We start from the raw sequence: 17,952 nt of genomic DNA, 5'->3' as shown, positions 1-17,952 counted from the left end.
GTATTGAACAAGAAGACCTCCAAGGTTGCCTCCAGCTCTATTCTAAATTGAAAAAAAAACATAAAATCAGTTTTTAAAATTTATTATAGTTTAAAACATTTTAAAATACAATGAGTATTTCAGTACTTTCATCCTTTTTTATATCAGGGGTGTCAAACTCACGTTCTCACGGTGTCCTTATGTGATGTATTGGATCTTTCTCCCCCTTCGCTAAACCAGGCATGGTGGGGGGGGCATGGCCAGTGCATGACACATCCGGCCTGCATGAGGCCCTGCTTTATATCATTCTCCTTAATCAATTTAAGAAAAGAACCAATCCCACTTGCATCAAGTTTTTCCTTTTCCTCACACTGAAAAAACAGGCCATTTCAGGCTTGCTACGCATGAGGTGAATCTGTTGTTTGGCCTTGTGGAAACAATTTAGGCTGGTATTTTCTATGTGTTTTAGACTTTTAATACTGACCAGCATACTAGTGATTGTGAGAGTTGATTAAAACATCTGGAAGATAGTGAGTTACATATTGCCAACTTAGTCTATGGACATAGCACCTCTGCCTATTGGATTTGTAGGAAAGCAGCATTGTCAGTTGAACACTAGGAAGTCGGCAGAGAACATTTGGGGTCATTGTTCTCTTTCACATCTACTACTGTCTACATGTCTGGCAGCTATGAGGAATGAGTAATGTTACAATAACTATTTTTCAGTGGTAGTTTTGATACCAAATTCAAAGTTACAGACAATTCAATGTCTGCAGTAATGACAAATTGATTTGTCATTACTCATGATTTGATTGATATTCACCTTCTCATAGGCTAAAGTCAGCACACAGATATAGAGGCCACAGTCAAAATAACTTAAAAGCAGCAGGCTATTTGCAAACATTAATAAATACAGTACAGAAAGTAACTAGCAATTTGATTGTTTAATTACTTGTTGATGAGTGGTAGAAGGAACAGTTGAAAACCTAGCTAATTTTCCACTGGTGTATGGTTTGACAGAGCAAAAAACATACATGGATGAAAAATATACATAATATTCATCAGATTTTCCTGATAGATTTACACAGCATAGATATCAATGGATAATGTGTACCAGAGTCAGGGGATTATCATTTTTCATTTCAATTGAACTATGCAGCAATATAGTACAGTACTGAATGAAGAAAATCTTGATTTCTGAAGCAGCATTGATGGCAGAACATTAGAGCATACCAACAAAACGGCCCTTTGTTGATTGAAGGCTAAAATATTTTAAAATTTCCATATTCTCAAAAGTCAAAGTCATGTGATAGTCAAATGAAATGGGCAAGATAGCATGTTTGGAAACCCTTACATAAAAACCAGTGAAATGGTCTAGAAAAAATACACAGCAAGCAAGGGCACAAGACATAAGCATCAAGAGCATCCTTTTTGTTTCTTTTAAAAATAGTATTCTCTCAAGCCTCAGAAAAAAACCAGAGAAAAGTCTTTTAAACAAACGCCGTTTTTTTTTTTTTTTAAAAAAAAACCTCTTTGAAGCACGTTATTTATGTTGTGATATCTGGCTGCTGTATAAACGGAGAACTTCAAAATCCATACGTTAAAAAAACGAGGCTACTAGTCAACGATTTTATGGATGAAACTATCACCGCGACTCAGAAACTGACAACAGTGTATGTCTAAGCACATTCGTGCAAGAGCATCCCTTCTCGAGCAACACTACAATTCCCGGCAGCCTTTGCTGCTTATTTACACCCACTTGAGCCGAGAGGCAGACGGAGGTGGGCGGGGTTACCGCTGTTGCCACAGCTCCCCGAGTGACGTATGGGATAGTGGGCAGTTCTACTCCGGGCCGTGAATCAGTCGCGGGGGTGGGGGAAGCACTTGGGGTGGATGCGCTGCCGAGGGCTGGTGCAAGAGAGGGGTCAGTGTCGGGCCTTTGGCCTGTGCGGCTAACTAACCCGGCTGACGGTTCGAGGGGACCGCAGGGATCACCTTTCTCTGCCACGACCACCTCTGCATCTCGGGAGCAACCAGCATCCTCCTCCTCTCCCTCGTTTCCTTACTTCCTCCGGGCTGGGGTTCTCGGTTCGTTCCCTCTCCTCGCGTGAGGTCCAGCCATGTCCGGGCTGCTGGGGAAGTTGTTCGGGATCGGCCCGGGGGAGAAAGGCGGCGGGAAGGGCCCTTCTCCCCAGGAGGCCATCCAGAGGCTTAAAGAGACCGAGGACATGCTGGGTAAAAAACAGGAGTTCCTGGAAGAGAAGATCAAGCAGGAGCTGTTGGCGGCCCGCAAACACGGCACCAAGAATAAGCGCGGTGAGTCCGGCTGATCGGAGCCATGGAGGAATCCCATCTCGCGTTTGTGGGTGGACTCGGATGAGGTGAATTTGAACGCCCTCCTTGGATGGTCAAGCGAGCGGGTAGGGTAGTATAAAAGGTGGACCGTGTTCTGTGTTTTTACTCGGGAGTAAACCTGTGCATCTTATAGGTAGGTGAGTAAACATTTGCATCTTTTAGGTAGGGGAGTAAACATTTGCATCTTTTAAGTAGGTGAGTAAACCAGTGCATCTTTTATGTACACTGAGAGCATTTGCACCAAGACAAATTCCCTGTGTGTCCAATCACGCTTGGTGAATATAATAAATATTCTATTCTATTCTATTCTATTCTATTCTATTCTATTCTGTTGGTAGGGTCAGAATTGTGGACATTGTAGGCTTTCTCCAGCTGCCCCTTTGGCCTCAAAAGTTATGGGATGGAATGGTTGCAATCGAGAAGGATTGCAGAAACAAAATGCACTAACATCAGTTAGCACAGAAGAGCAAAATTTTTGAGAGAAGTTTCTACTGTTTCTGAAATCCGTGATTGAGGGAGCAACCTTTGATTGTAAGGTGCAAGTCTCATAATGAAAAGCACCCTACTTAGAATGGTTCTTTTATTCACATCTCAATAGTATCTTGAGTGTTGGATGTTCAAATAATTTTGAAGGGACCTCCCCCCCACTCCAGTAGCATCCAGGGCACAACAGGTGTCTGGGGAATATTGTGTAGAGTTGTAATATATATATAAACACTTTGAATTTTTAGAATCTCTTACATTCTGTGTACGGTAGGTGTGTAATCAACCATTTTATAATGCTTTTAGTTGATTTGTCTCTTTTATTATCATTGGTGGCATCTCATTTTTGACCATATTCATTCCTAAGCATTAAGTCTGTTGGTTAAGGCATCAGGCTAGGAATTGGAAGACTGAGTTGTAGTTTTGCCATAGGCATGAAAGCCTGCTGGGTGACTTTGGGTCAGTCACTCTCTCTCAGTCCAACCCACCTCACAAGGTTGTTGCTGTGGGAAAATAGGAGGGGGAAAGAGTGTTAGGTATGTTCATCACTTTGAGTTATTTATAAAAAATAAATGCATGATAAAAAATAAATAATAGGTGCAAATTGTTACTAATTTGTCTATTCCAATCATTTCCAATAATATCTCTCTCCCTACCATCCCTCCCAAATTAAATTCTGCTATGATATGGATCAGGTATTGAAGTAGCCTGAGTGGGAAATGAAGGCTGTGGTCCCCAACCTGTCTGGCTTGTGAGCACAGCTCCCTTTGTGTAAGTGGCAGGTTTACGCAGCCCAGGGTTGGGGGACTCCTGTACTAAGGGAATACTTTGGATTCATGTAAAATTATACAATATTTTGTATGGCTCTGCTCAACTTGAGTTGCCTTCTTGATCATATTAGAGACCTACATGGATTTTGTGGCTTAATAAGAATGACTTGCCATTTAATTTCACATTGATAAGTTAAAGTTGAATCATGTCATAGTTAAAAGTAAAAGTTTCCCCTATCCAGTCATCTATGACTCTAGGGCAGTGGTGCTAACCCTTCTGAGTTCCTGTGTCAAAAATCGTGCGTGCACATGCCAGCACACAGAAGGCAATGCACCCCCCCCCATGCCCCCTGCACATGTATGCACAATTCTCCCCTTATCTGTACTGCGCCTCCCAGCTGATTTTCGGCCCATTTGAGGCCTTCTTCGGCCTCCCAGAGGCTCGAGGAAAGCTTTTTCAGGCCAAAAAATGGGCCTGTTTCATCACTTCTGTTATTTCTGGAAATACAGGAAGTGACAAAATGGGCCTATTTTGGGGCCTGCAAAGGCTTTCCTGGAGCCTCTGGGAGGCTGAAAAAGGCCTCAAACAGGCCGAAAATCAGCTGTGAGGCGCGCACATGCGCAGTGAGGTAAGTTTGCCTGCAGCTTGCCTGCTGGCACAAATGGCTCTGTGTGTCACAGGTTCACCATCACGGCTCTAGGGAGTGATGCTCATCTGTTTCTTAGCTGAGTCAGCATTAGGCCAGCATGACTCTATGCTGAGAACACTGTTACCTTCCCACTAAAGTGATAATTACTTATCTATTCCCATTTGCATGCTTTCAAACTGCTTAGGTTGGCAGGGGATGGGGCAAGTAATGTGGATCCATCCATGGCGCTCAGGTCTTGAACCTAGAAAGGGCAGTCGTGTTGTAGACGGTTCAGACTTATTCTCATAAACTCCACAAGGTAAGACTAGAACTAATAGGATGAAACGTCAAGGATGTGAACATTAGGAAGAACATTTTGATGGTAAGAACTCCAGTCAATAGAATAAGTCACTACATGGACTTCTTCCCTTTCATGGAGATTTTCAAATAGAGGTTGATAGTCACTTACAAGACTGATATAGTGCATCTTGCAGTGTAGAGTAGGGTAAATATGATAATGTTCCTTCCACTCTTATGATTCTATGAAAACACGCATTGAGGGAACCAATTAGGCAACTGGATTTTTTGCTGGTTCTGGTTCCATGCTTAAAGTTGCTGTTTTATTTTTTTTTCTGAGACTTTGTTTCACTTTAGAGGTTGCTTATATGCAAGCATGGGTTGTCACTCAATGCCTGAGAAAGTGCAGTATTATTTGGATTGTAGCATGGGTTGTATATTAATAATGTGCTTGAATGGCTTTAACTATGAGTTGTAAGAACTAATGGTCTATTTTTTGGATGTCTTTTAATATGTCTTTCCTGGGAATTGATGAAGCTTTATCGATTGCTTACTGATTTGATTAGGTAATTCAGTCTCCCAAAAGCCTGGCTTTATTTCATCAATTGAGCGTCTTAGACCAAATGCATAAATTCTACTGATAAATAATATTTGTTTGTTTTCTCAATGGAAGCTGGAAGCATGTGGCTGTGCATTATGATCTGTGGGATTCCTATATAACATGATGTTTATTGTCTATTGTGTAATTTTTTGTGATGTCAAGAAGGTGAGCTTGTTCTATAAATAGGTCAGAACTAAGGTTGATGGTAGTGTAAGCTAAGATTTTGATGGAATTTAATGAGAGAGTCAAGTAAATGACAGCCTCCTCCCAGCTATTTTAGATACCATAGATAGAATTCTAATTCCTGTTTTCCCATTTGTACTTTCCATTAACACTAGTTACTCCAGTAAATATATAGTTTTAATTTCAGTTTTTTTTTCTTTTTCTGCTCCTGGTTTTGAGAAAAATGGACTGAAGGTTGTTCAGCATGCCTACTTGAGTTCCACTGAATATCAGTCTGTCGATGCTATGAATCAGATCTAGTGGCATTTTATCTAGCATTTTATCCTGGAGTTAGATTTAGAATTAATAAGTAAAATTTATTTGCCTTGGAAAGGCATTTCACTTCTTTAATCTCAATTTGAATTCTAACTGGAATAAATCCTTATTGTATTGCAAATAATTATAGTAACTCATCTTCATAAACTGTTCAGTCTAATATTAAAATAATTTAAATTAAATTAAAAGGACTTAATTTAAATCAGTGTTGAAATGATTTGAATATAGGTTTCCAGAAATGCCTGGTTGTTTAATTGATCTCCAAGGTACTTACCTGAATGGATGAAACTTACCAAATTGGTCTCTTACCTGTTGGTAATAATAATAATATTAATTTTGAAGTTTGCAGCAAAATAAAGAGAAGCAATTGTGAGCACACATTTGAAGTGGTTTTATATTCTGGATAGCATTCTAGCAGAGACAGTTATACAGGCACATTATATATCATGCTTTGTGTTATTTTTATCCAGCTGCCCTCCAAGCTCTAAAACGAAAGAAGAGATATGAAAAGCAACTTGCTCAAATTGATGGCACACTCTCCACAATTGAATTCCAGAGGGAAGCCTTGGAAAATGCTAATACCAACACTGAAGTGCTCAAGAATATGGGTTTTGCTGCAAAAGCAATGAAAGCTGCTCATGATAACATGTAAGATATCCTTCTTATTGGTTTTCTGGGGGGATGAGTACAAAGCAATGATTAGGATCTGCAGTGTTTTTGGTTTAATCAATGCAAGACATTTTTGACCATTGTCTAAAAAAATCAATTTTTAAAAATTTCAGAATTTATCCAGGAAAAACAGATCACAAGTTTTGGAATTCATATTCCCCACCCCCAAGTGTCTGAGTACTATAAAGCATTATTAATGTGCAGCATTACTGAATAAGGCAAAGAAAAGCTAATTTTGCTTAATAATTACCAATCCCTTTGTTTTGGAAAAATTTAAACACTTATTATCGCTGGCTTCTGTGGTTATTCATAAATGCATTCTACTTTGTATACTGAAATCATTTTTCATGTAGCATAAAAGGCATTTCACTTCTTTAATCTCAATTTGAATTCTAACTGGAATAAATCCTTATTGTATTGCAAATAATTATAGTAACTCCTCTTCATAAACTGTTCAGTCTAATATTAAAAGAATTAAATTAAAAGGACTTAATTTAAATCAGTGTTGAAATGATTTGAATATATGTTTCCAGAAATGCCTGGTTGTTTAATTGATCTCCAAGATACTTACCTGGATGGATGAAACTTACCAAATTGGTCTCTTACAGGGATATTGACAAAGTAGATGAACTCATGCAAGATATTGCAGAACAGCAAGAATTAGCTGATGAAATTTCAACCGCTATCTCCAAGCCTGTAGGAATTGGTGAAGAATTTGATGACGTAAGAATAAATAACTAAAAATAATTTCATTCTGTGTCAGACATACAATGGTTAGAAAGCTCAGTGATTTAAAATACTGTATTATAGGGCTAATTATTCATGAGTACTGTATTAACATGGTTTAGAAAACATTGTACATGCTGATGTGGTCACCTGGTAAGAACCACAGTTGTTAAACCATCTTTACTCTTCTTAATCTCTCAGTAGAATTAGAATTCTTTTATTGGCCAAGTGTGATTAGACACACAAGAAATTTGTCTTGGTGCAAATGCTCTCAGTATACATAAAAGAAAAGATACATTTGTCAAGAGTGAAGAATCATAAGGCACAACACTTAGTAATAGTCTTAGGGTACAATAAGCAATCAAATCATACTAGGAAACAATCAATATAAACAATAAGGATACAAGCCACAAAGTTAGTCATACAATCACAAGTGGGAGGGGATGGGTGATAAGGAGTGATGAGAAGAGTAATAGTAATAGTAGTACAGACTTTGTAAATATTTGGGCAGTGTTGAGGGAATTATTTGTTTAGTAGAGTGATTGCGTTCGGGAAAAAACTGTCCTTGTGTCTAGTTGATCTGGTGTGCAGTGCTCTATAGCATCGTTTTGAGGGAAGGAATTGAAACAGTTTATGTGTGAAATATTTTCACAGCCCTCTTTTTGACTCGTGCAGTATACAGGTCCTTGATTGAAGGCAGGTTGGTAATAATTGTTTTTTCTGCAGTCCTAATTATCCTCTGAAGTCTGTGTCTGTCCTGTTGGGTTGCAGAACCAAACCAGAGTTATAGAGGTACAGATGATAGACTCAATAATTCCTCTGTAGAACTGTATCAGCAGCTCCTTAATCTCCCAGTAGCCTTCAGTATCATCAAACATGATATCATTTTGGGTTGGCTACAGGGCCTGGGGCTGGGTAGCACAGTTTTGTGCTGATTCGTCTCCTTTCTCCGTGTCTGGTGTCACTTGAGTTTATAGGGAGTGAGAAGTCCAGCCGTCGACAGTTATCATGTTGTATGCCATAGGACTTGGTACTTTCTCCTCTCTTTTTTAACTTGTTCATGAAGCTGCTGGGTGAAATCATCTGTCACCATGGGTTGAGATATCAGAAGTACGCTGACAATACCCAACTTTATATTTCCACACTTGGTGACACAAGTGATACTGTTGCTGTCCTCTTGCAGTGCTGGAGGCCGTGAGGGCCTGGATAGGGGACAAGAGACTTTGAACCCTGGCATGACTGAATGGCTTTGGGTGTATAGGGCCCCGAGATCTTTGTCACCCCACTCTGGATGGGGTGGCACTGACCTAGATGGTTCTGGTCTGCAACTTGGAGGTTGTTCTGTTCCTCCTCAAAGAGCAGGTGGCAGTTGCAGCTAGGAGAGCCTTTGCACAACTTCAGGTTGTGCGCCAGTTGCAGCCTTTCCTGGATCAGGAGCCCCTTCACTCAGTCATTCAGGCCCTAATCATCTCACAATTGGACTATTGTATGGCACTGTACATGGAACTATCTTGAAGAGCATATGGAAGCTACAGCTGGCGCAGAATGCAGCAGCACGAATAGTTCTTGGGGCCCAAACAAGAACCCATGTAACATCCGAGCTTCACAAGCTGCATTGGCTGCTGGTTGGCCACAGGGTAGAATTCAAAGTGTTGGTAATCATTTTAAAGCCCTTCACTGCATGGGTTCAGGCTACTTGAAGGACTGTCTCATCCCATTGGGGTCGGCCCATCCCACCCATGCTGGTGGGGGAAGCATGCTGTGGGCCCTGTCAGCCCAAGTATTCTGGCTGCCGGGGTCCAGGAGAAAACTATTCTCTGCCATTATGCCTGTGCATAATGCCATTATTATCTTGCTCCCTGGAGTAAGGTTGGCTCCAACTTTCCTGACCTTCTGTAAGAGCCTAAAGGCCTGTCTCTGCCAGTTATCTTGGGGCTCCAATGCAGGAGCATCATAGTGGAAGTGGCTGATAACAACAGATCTCACCTCCCCCATTCTGTTCCTGCTCTCCTCATCTTTAATTGAACTGTAGTGTTTGGCTTGTATTAATGTTTTTACTGTATATAGTTTTATCTTTTATTATTGTAGGCTGGTCAGAGTTGCCCTGTGGTAAGGTGGATGGCCAATAAATGTTATAAATAAATAACTATAAATAAATAAATTATTGTTTTATATTGGGAGTTGCTCTGAATTACTGTGGAGCTGGATGGTGCTCAAATCCAACATATTGTGAGACTCTGAGAAAATCCAGTTACATCCAGTGGTTCATAAAAATACATTAAAACTATTTTTCCCTAATACAATATTAGTAAATGTGATTACAGATACTGATACAAGCAATGATTTTTTTCTCACTGGTTCCATTACAGGATGAGCTGATGGCTGAATTAGAAGAACTAGAGCAGGAAGAACTGGATAAAAACCTATTGGAAATCAGTGGTCCGGAGAATGTTCCACTACCCAACGTGCCCTCTATAGCTATACCTTCAAAGCCTGGTAAATGTTGGAAAGTGATGTCGTATGACAAATGTAGTTGCTGAACTATATACTGTTATGACAAATGTAGTTATGACAAATGTAGTTGCTGTACTATATGCTGTATGTACTCATATATATCCTATTTGCATAATTTATTTTTAAACAGTATTCACAAGGCAGAAATCCACCTCTGCTGTGCTGTCGCCACTGCTCAATTTATTTTAAAAAATATCTTGCTGTATCTACATCTAACATTTGTTTGTTTTATCGGAATATCTAATCTTTTTTCCAATAACAGTTTTATAGAACTATAAAAGTACATAGTAATGATACTAAGCTGGCAGGAATAACCAACACCCCAGAAGACAAGTTCAGGATCCAAAAAGATATTGATGGATTTGAGCAATGGGCCCTATCCAACAAAATGAAATTTAATGTGGAGAAAAGCACATTTGTATACCTGGGCAGGAAAAACCAAAGTTACAAGTATAGATCAGGCGAAACCTGGCTCAAAAACAGTAACTGTGAGAGGGAGCTTAGAGTCCTACCGTGTTTCTCATATAATAAGGCTGGGTCTTATTTTTTTTGAGCCCTGAAAAAATGGCTAGGCCGTCTTTTTGGGGGTGACTTAATTGCCCCCCCCCCCTTGCATCTTTGGGCAGGCGGGCGGCGACAGCTTGGATGTTGATCTTGGTGTTGGTAGGGCACTTTTATCAGGGTCAGCGCAGGCAGCATGATATCCGGGTGTGCAACAAAAGTACTTCCTAACAGCAAGCCCCCACACTATTTCCCCCCCATTTCGCATGTTTTAATATAGGCCTTAATTTGGGGGGGAAGGCTTAATTTCATTTCATGCCTATAAAACATGCTGGGACTTCCTATTGGGGGAGGCCGTATTGTTGGAGAAACAGGGTAGTAGACTATCACTTAAACATGAGCCAGCAGTGTGTGACAGCAGCCCAAAACGCTAATACAATCCTTTGTTGTATAAATAGAGGTATAGAATCTAAATCACATGAAGTATTAGTACTGCTTTATAAAGTCTTAGTAAGGCCACACCTGGAATACTACACCTCATTACAAAAAAGATGTTGAGACTTTTGAAAAAGTGCAAAGAAGAGCAATTAAGATGATTAAAGGCCTGGAAACTAAAACATGAAATAGAGTTGCAGGATTTGGATTTGGCCAGTCTAGAGAAAAGAACTAGGGAGGACATGATACCAGTATTCCAGTATTTGAGGTAGCTCCCACATTTCCCAAAGCACCAGAGGGCAGGATAAGAAACAATGGATGGAAACTCGTGAAGGAGAGAAACAACCTGGAATTAAGGAGAAAGGGTGCTTCATTACTGGAGATTTTAAGAAGAGACTTATCAGTCACTTGTCTGAAATGGTATAGGATCTCCTGCTTGAGCCAGGGGTTGGTCTAGAAGATCTCCAAGATCCCTTGCAGCTCTATTCTGATCGATTGATCTAATGTTATAAACTGCACAGTGGAAATTTGAGATTAGGACAATATTACAAATTGCGACTCCATGACAAAAAGGTTGTTATGCCATTAAAATGGTTCTTGGAAATACAAACTAATTGTAGACTGTATAATATAAAACATTTGTTATAATACAAGTAGTGAAATCTTACGTTTTCACCTGTCAATTTTTTTTCTTTCTATTATATTTCAGCTTAATTTAACAACAGGTTTTGCATAAATTTCTAGTTTCATTCATTCATCATAGCAGTCTAATGATTTTTCTAACTTATAGGGGTTTTTATACCTTGCACATATGTGGTAATTAAATCAGTATTGAAAGGAAAATGTTTAATTCTGTACTATTGTGCTTTGCTTCTAGCTAAGAAAAAAGAAGAGGAAGAGGATGATGACATGAAAGAGCTTGAAGCCTGGGCTGAAAACATGTAACTGTACTAGCAGTGAACTGGATAAATAATTGGGACTGGTCACCTGTTGCTAAAGGTGCACATATACTTGGGAGACTTCATTAAGTGCAAAGTCGTTTATTTCTTTAAGCCCCAAACTAGGAATTCTACAGAGCATGGTTTGAACAAAATAAACAAAAGTGTCCAAGGAGGGCACCTGTATTTATACAATGTTGAATTCCTTTAAATAATAAATATTATTGGCCAAACACTCCAATATTCAGCTTCTGGACTTAGCTAATGCCATTGCTGGATCCTCATCTTTCAGAATTCTGACTATGTTGAGACCTGGGATGTGAAAGTGGTAACTTAAGTTGAATGAAATTTTTAGAAGTCTTGTAAAGCATTACAAAATGAAAACCCATAAGCCATTATTGGTTTACTGTGTTTAGATGTACAATTGCATTAAGCTTTTAGTACTTTAAAGTCTGTATTTATATTGGCAACACTGAAATGCCTCTCATCATGATACTAAACTTGGTCACTTGGTGAAGTGGGTTTGGAATGATAAATTATTTTGTTATGGAAATAAATTAAATTTACACTTCTGTTCTAGCTGTACACTTTTCTATATAGCACTTGGATGTTTGCTATTTGTGACAACCGATAGCCCATGCAGAAACAAACATACATTTATTTTAAATATGAATGAACTGTACTAAACTGATTTTCATATTGTCAGAACGATGTGTTCATTTGTATATATATTACAAAAGTTTGAAAAAATGTTGAATTTTCTTCCAGTTTATTTCTTAGTTTTTCCTTATCATTCTCTCACAATCTGCCTTTGAGATAGAAATATTGTACAGATATTCCAAGTATCTCCTCACAAGCTTTTCTTTTTTTATTTTTCAAAGAGAATAATCTAGAAACAAATATATTTGAGAATTAAGCAGTATTGCTGGAAAATTTTTGAAATTCACCTATTTTGAATGGTTTACTGTGTCTGATTATCTACCTTTTGAACTTTTTTTTCTATGTGAGGTTTCATAACAAGGTCTAAGAGAAACTTGGTGTCAGATAAAAAAAAACAATTCCTTCATAATAATATAATAAAAAAATATTTTTCAGTTTGTATATTCATATATTTTACAGCTATGTCAGTTTCTTTATATGAAACTGAGTGGATGCTCACATACATTTCATAAATGCATTTAGTCTTTACCAAAGTGCTACCAAATCCCAAAGCATCATGCTTGATCCTAATGCTGGCTAATCCTGCCAGTTTCTTTGTTCTCTAGTATATCGGAATCTTACCTGGAAAATTTTACAAGGCTATAATTGAACGTAATATTCTGAAAGGTAAAAACAGAAATGCAACAATCCTTTGGGGTTTTTTTGGAAGCAACATATAGTTTTAAAAATCCTAAAACAGATAATTTCACTCTTGGTATTGCTAAGGAAGTATCTGCATACCAACCATCTCACAATTGCATTTGAGTATGGTTCTCCATATTTATCTCTTATGGTTTTTAAACAATTCTTCAGTGTTCTCAAGATTGTGAGCCAATTTTCTCAAGGAAGAAGATTACGGTATGTACTATTATACTGAAGTACTGCTTTCCTCTATATGTTTTTACCCCATGGTGGAGGCAAAGTGGAACTTACTATGATACTCTTGGTTTTCAAAGTAACTGCTATTTTGTATAGTTGTCTTGAATAGAGACATAATTGCATTGAGGGTTGGCTGTAATGCAGTGCTGAATTACCAATTCTCAACAGCTGATTCTTTGGTTCATTTTCTCGAATGTATTTACTGTAATTCACTTTGTCATTTAAGATTATCGCCTCATTGCCGACCCTGAATGAACAGTCCTACAGAGCTTGTGTGAGATTTTTTTTTAATGAACTCCAGGTCTATAAGAATTCTAATCGATAAAATGGTTTATATGTCTTGCTTCTATGGAATAAAGCAGAGAATGACACATAGATCTAGCTTTTACAGCTCTTCCCACAATCGTGTTTTCTTCTAATAAAGATCCACTGGATTTTTTTTATTAGAAAAGTAATTAGAAAATTTACAAAAACTAAAATTTAAACAAACGTAAAAGCTGTGTCACAGGCTCATTTTTGTTTGGTAAACGGGGTGGATTGGATTTTACTAACACAAGATACTTTATTGCTGAGCAGTTATAAAAGTAATGTGAGATCAACAAAAATAAAGCCTTTATTAAGTCTATCATACCTTTGTGCCTATCTTATTCTTGCTTCCTACACCTCAGGGTTTGTTTCTATTATTCTGGAAATATTAGGTGCTTAAGTACATTTTCTGCAGCTTCAGATATTATGTCTCTGCCAGCTTTCAGTTTGGAAGCGTAAAGCAAGCTGTTGCACAATCTCTGCAAAATTTATGACTGTCCCTTTTGTATGTTGCTAAGTCAACTTCACCCACTCTTTTTTAGCATTTGGAATCTTTTCTCCGCAGCCTCTTCCATCAGAGTTCTGGATCTGATGTAAATGTGTAAATACTTGTAGATGTGTGGCTATGGCTTAGCTGCTAAAGGATTCACTTAGTGGCAAATTTCAGTTCCGCTGGACTGTTGTTTTTCTATTCTTTTGGTTATTGTTGCTTTGCCTTTAACTAGACTGTAGCTGCCTCTTCTTCCTCTGTTGCCCCCAATTTGCCAATTGCTCCTTACTGTTCCTGTCCCCTCCACCCCCCTGCCCTGGCTGTGGCTTGATTTTTTTTTACTTCTTTCTTCCTCCCAAACCCAGGCTTGCAGCCTTGAAATATGCACTTAAAAGCAGAACTGGGAATATTTTCTGCACCCTCCTGCTTTTATTGTAATTCCTTTTAACACCAACTGTCCAGCTAGGAGACGGAAAAAAGGGGAGAGATTCATGGAGGTTCTAGGAAGCCATGTAGCTTAATGAAGGAAAAAGGAGGAGGAACAAACTTGCTCCTTTTAGAAGCTCTGGTTCCCCTCTCCCACTTCTCCCCCACCCCCCCAAAACAGCAGAAAAAAATACAAAATGCTGTTCTTTCAAAAGTATACTCTCCTTCAAAAACTAATGGGAAGGAAGGATTCACATCTTCCAGATTTTTGTAGGTGACCTGTCTTCCACAGTCTTAACTAGCCATGCATATGCTTACATATTAAATGCATGTTATGTTTTATTCTAGATGAGGAAAGTAATATTTTATCTTTTTAAACTGCTATACAATAGGTATAGGTATACATGTATATAAAGAGTTCTGTATAAAGTATAGAGACCTTTTAAATCAAATCTATTAGTATGTTTTGCCCAATATTTACAGTGTTCAGAGTTCTTCCACTTCGGAACTACACATGAGTTCACCACTATTAACACTTTGGCAATTACTTTTATCAGACCATCATCTCTCTCATCTTCTAATTGCCACAATAAATAAATATTGAAATTCACCATGAATTTTCCTGTTTCTTTGATATACTCCTAATTTGTCAATCTGCTTAGTTTCTTACAAACAAATTGTACAGTAGAAGTGCGTAGAGATTCCTCCCTCCATGCTTAGCTACTATCAACCCAAAGTGATGTTTAGTTACTATCAATCAAAAGTGATTACCAAACATTTTTCATGTGTGTTAACAAAACAATTGGATAATACAATATGTAATTTCATAGCTTTAATAAGTGTAGATAAAAAATGAAATTGTAAATGTCACCATTCTCAAGTATGCTATTTATCTGTGAGATTTCTATAAATGATATGAAGTGAAAAGATCAAGTTGTTGATTCTTTATATTGATCAACAATATCCAAATTGATCAATCGGTTCTATTGTCTTACAAGTCCAAATACCACTCTAGATTTTGCTTGCTGCTTAGAAATGCTCCTAGAGTTGACATTATATCCTTAAACATTTTATTTTGTGCCTTTCAGTTTGAGCGGTGTTTATGAAATTTGGCCAAGAAAAAAAGTATTTTATAAAATATATGTAGTATTGTATTTCAGGATCCATTGAAAATCAGTCTTAATTATTGCACAGATTCAAAGAGAGGGAGGGAGAGGAGGGGAGAGAGAGAGAGAGAGAGAGAGAGAAAGAGAATGGATTAAAATGCACGTTAGGATATGACAATATTTTTAAGGGATTATTTCCATGCCTGCTGCTCTGTGTTCTTGAGAGCAAATGGATTATTGCTTCAAGAAAATAAACTACTGTAATTCTTTAATTCAGACAGTAGATGTGAAATACTGTTTTTTGAACACTGGGTGGCAAACTTGCACCATTCCACATAAAATTTCATCTTGGTGTAAAGTGGAATGAGGAGAAATATTTTTTTAACGTTGCTGAAATTTCTTAACTTGAATTATTTTTAAGAAAGATAAGTTTTCCCAAGTCTACTTATTTAATGTAGAATATTATAATTTAAATAGATCACACTACTGTTTATCAAGCAATATAAGTAATATGCATTCATTGTGACTTGGAATTGCACTTCCTCTATGTGTTATTTGCATGATTACTGCCATGGTCTACACTATTTTGATGGCTAATAAAGGAATGATATGCTCTAAAACAGTGGTTTCCAACCTATGGTCAATGGACACCTGGCAGGGGGGGGTTTGCTATGTCATCACAGCAGATCTGTGAAGGCTTGAAGAAATGTTATTTTACACCTTGAGTTAAGCTTTCATGGCCACGGTCCATGGCTATGGTCTATGGTCATAAAAGGTATTTAAAGAGGGGCTATGATGAAGAAAAAGTTGAGAACCATTGCTCTAAAAGACTATTCACATGATTTGTACATGCAATTTGTCTGCTGGGCAAGAATCGATATGAAAAACCCTTTGTCACCCTGTTCCTGGCTGTATATAGTAATTATGGGCTTCATCAATACTTCCTCCCATACTATTCCTGTAAAGTCTTCAGTTCTTGAAGCAGAATAGCCTTCCATGTTGACATTCCAAGCTGTTGGGCAGGATTTACAATTGTTAACAAACTTTCTGGTGTTGGGATTTAACAAATAGTTCTTGTTCCAGAGAGCAGAGAAGTGACTCTACAAATGTTGCAAATGAAATCTCCCTGAAGCCCCAACCAGGAATGCATTATAGAAACATCTGGAGAGCCAAAGTTATTGTACATGTAGTCCTTATTTAATGACCACAATTGATGCCAGAATTTGGATTGTAAGTCATTGTGGTCATTAAATGGGTGACCACATGGCATAATTTTATTTTACAATCACTTTTATGAGAGTTGTAAAGCGAGTTACCATGGTCTTTAAGCAAACTGGTCATTCAGTAAATTCATTCTCCCAAATGGACATTTTTTGTCAGAAAAGGTCACAACCAATCATAAATGTGAGCCAATTGACAAGCACCCAAAATGTGACCATGTGACCACGGGTTTGTGTGCTGCAGTTATTTTGCGGACAGGTTGTAAGTAACTCTTTTAATCCATTGTAACTGAATAGTTCTTAATTGAGGATTACCTGTATCTCTTGATATATACAGTTTTCTACCCTGGCCTTTTGTATTTCTAGCCTCATATTGTGTCATGCTCCTGTTGGAGTCTGACTCCAAGGGAGAGGAGGAACAGCGGACAGAGAGTGGGAGTGTGGCTCTGGGGAAGGAAGTGGCCCTGATCCCCTTCATGGGCTGCAGCTGTGAGGACTGTTAAAAGGACAAACTGCACATGGCCCAGTGCTGGAAGCAAAGCATGCATTATTCTTGTCAGAGCTTATCTGTGTTTTGGCTTCCTCCCAACTGTGGTGGCTGCATTACCTGGTAGAAGTCTGCAATTAATCATCGTTGCCTGCCGTAGTAATTCCTTCAGTGTGGTTTGTGTTGTGTTTTTTATTTCTAATTAACTTTACTTTGGGTGCAGATGGCATTTACTCCTGTAAACTGTTTTCTTTCCAGCCGAGGATAATTGGACATTGGGGTCAAGTTAGAGGCATTAAAGGAACTTAATTCTATTTTTGTGCCTTGGTTATTTTTGTGTCACACCCCAGGTCATCACATATTGTTTGATGTAGTGTAAAACCACAGTGTGAGCTTTTAGACTGTTCTTGGGGCCAAATATAAAAGAGTCTGATTTGCAACAGACAAATGGTAATTTTATCAGTGATAGGTGTAGCTGGCAAACAAAAATACAATAATTAACATCCCTCACAGTGCAATTCTCTTGATCCAGATTGTATTACCATTCCTGACAGTAAAGTAATTGTTACGATTTTGAAGGCATTGATATTTTTCCCTTAAGGCTTAAGTCTTGCCCATTCTGCTATCATCTTCTCATATCTTCCATATCATGGCATCTTTCCTACTCATGGAGCTGCTATTACTGAAACTTCCTGCCTTCTGTTTCATCCTCTTCTTTGTGCCGAACTTCCATTTGTTCACTCTCTTCATTTTCCCTGCCTCTTTCTTCTCCAGTCACTTTCTTTTTTAAAAAAAAAACAAATTTTATTAATTTTCAAAGACAATACACAGACAAACAAAACATAAAACATAAGAACATAGAACATCTTTTCTAAGAACTGCTTAACAAAACAAATAAAACATCTTGTTTAAGTACAACATAATTCCTAATTTATCACATTTCC

General features: G+C 38.1%; 1 protein-coding gene across 1 annotated transcript; it reads left to right on the top strand.

Annotated features, from left to right (window-relative positions):
* The first annotated feature begins 1,846 nt into the window (after positions 1-1,846).
* On the top strand, positions 1,847-13,598 carry CHMP4B (charged multivesicular body protein 4B). Its single transcript, XM_026697640.2, has 5 exons — positions 1,847-2,295; positions 6,083-6,260; positions 6,890-7,004; positions 9,377-9,503; positions 11,335-13,598. Exons 1-5 carry the CDS (start codon positions 2,100-2,102, stop codon positions 11,400-11,402), a joined length of 684 nt encoding a protein of 227 aa, XP_026553425.1. The 5' UTR covers positions 1,847-2,099; the 3' UTR covers positions 11,403-13,598.
* The last annotated feature ends 4,354 nt before the right edge of the window (positions 13,599-17,952 follow it).

This window comes from Pseudonaja textilis, chromosome 3, assembly GCF_049901715.1.
Source record: "Pseudonaja textilis isolate UNSWEBS1 chromosome 3, rPseTex1.2, whole genome shotgun sequence".
Classification (NCBI taxonomy): Eukaryota; Metazoa; Chordata; class Lepidosauria; order Squamata; family Elapidae; genus Pseudonaja; species Pseudonaja textilis.
This window is presented reverse-complemented; position numbering and strand designations above follow the sequence as displayed.

Bases quoted from the DNA above. Each gene is read 5' to 3' on its own strand.
- CHMP4B (XM_026697640.2), top strand. From the start codon at position 2,100: ATGTCCGGGCTGCTGGGGAAGTTGTTCGGGATCGGCCCGGGGGAGAAA. The intron at 6,261-6,889 runs GTAAGATATCCT...GGTCTCTTACAG, and splicing joins AAAGCTGCTCATGATAACAT to GGATATTGACAAAGTAGATG. The intron at 7,005-9,376 runs GTAAGAATAAAT...GTTCCATTACAG, and splicing joins TTGGTGAAGAATTTGATGAC to GATGAGCTGATGGCTGAATT.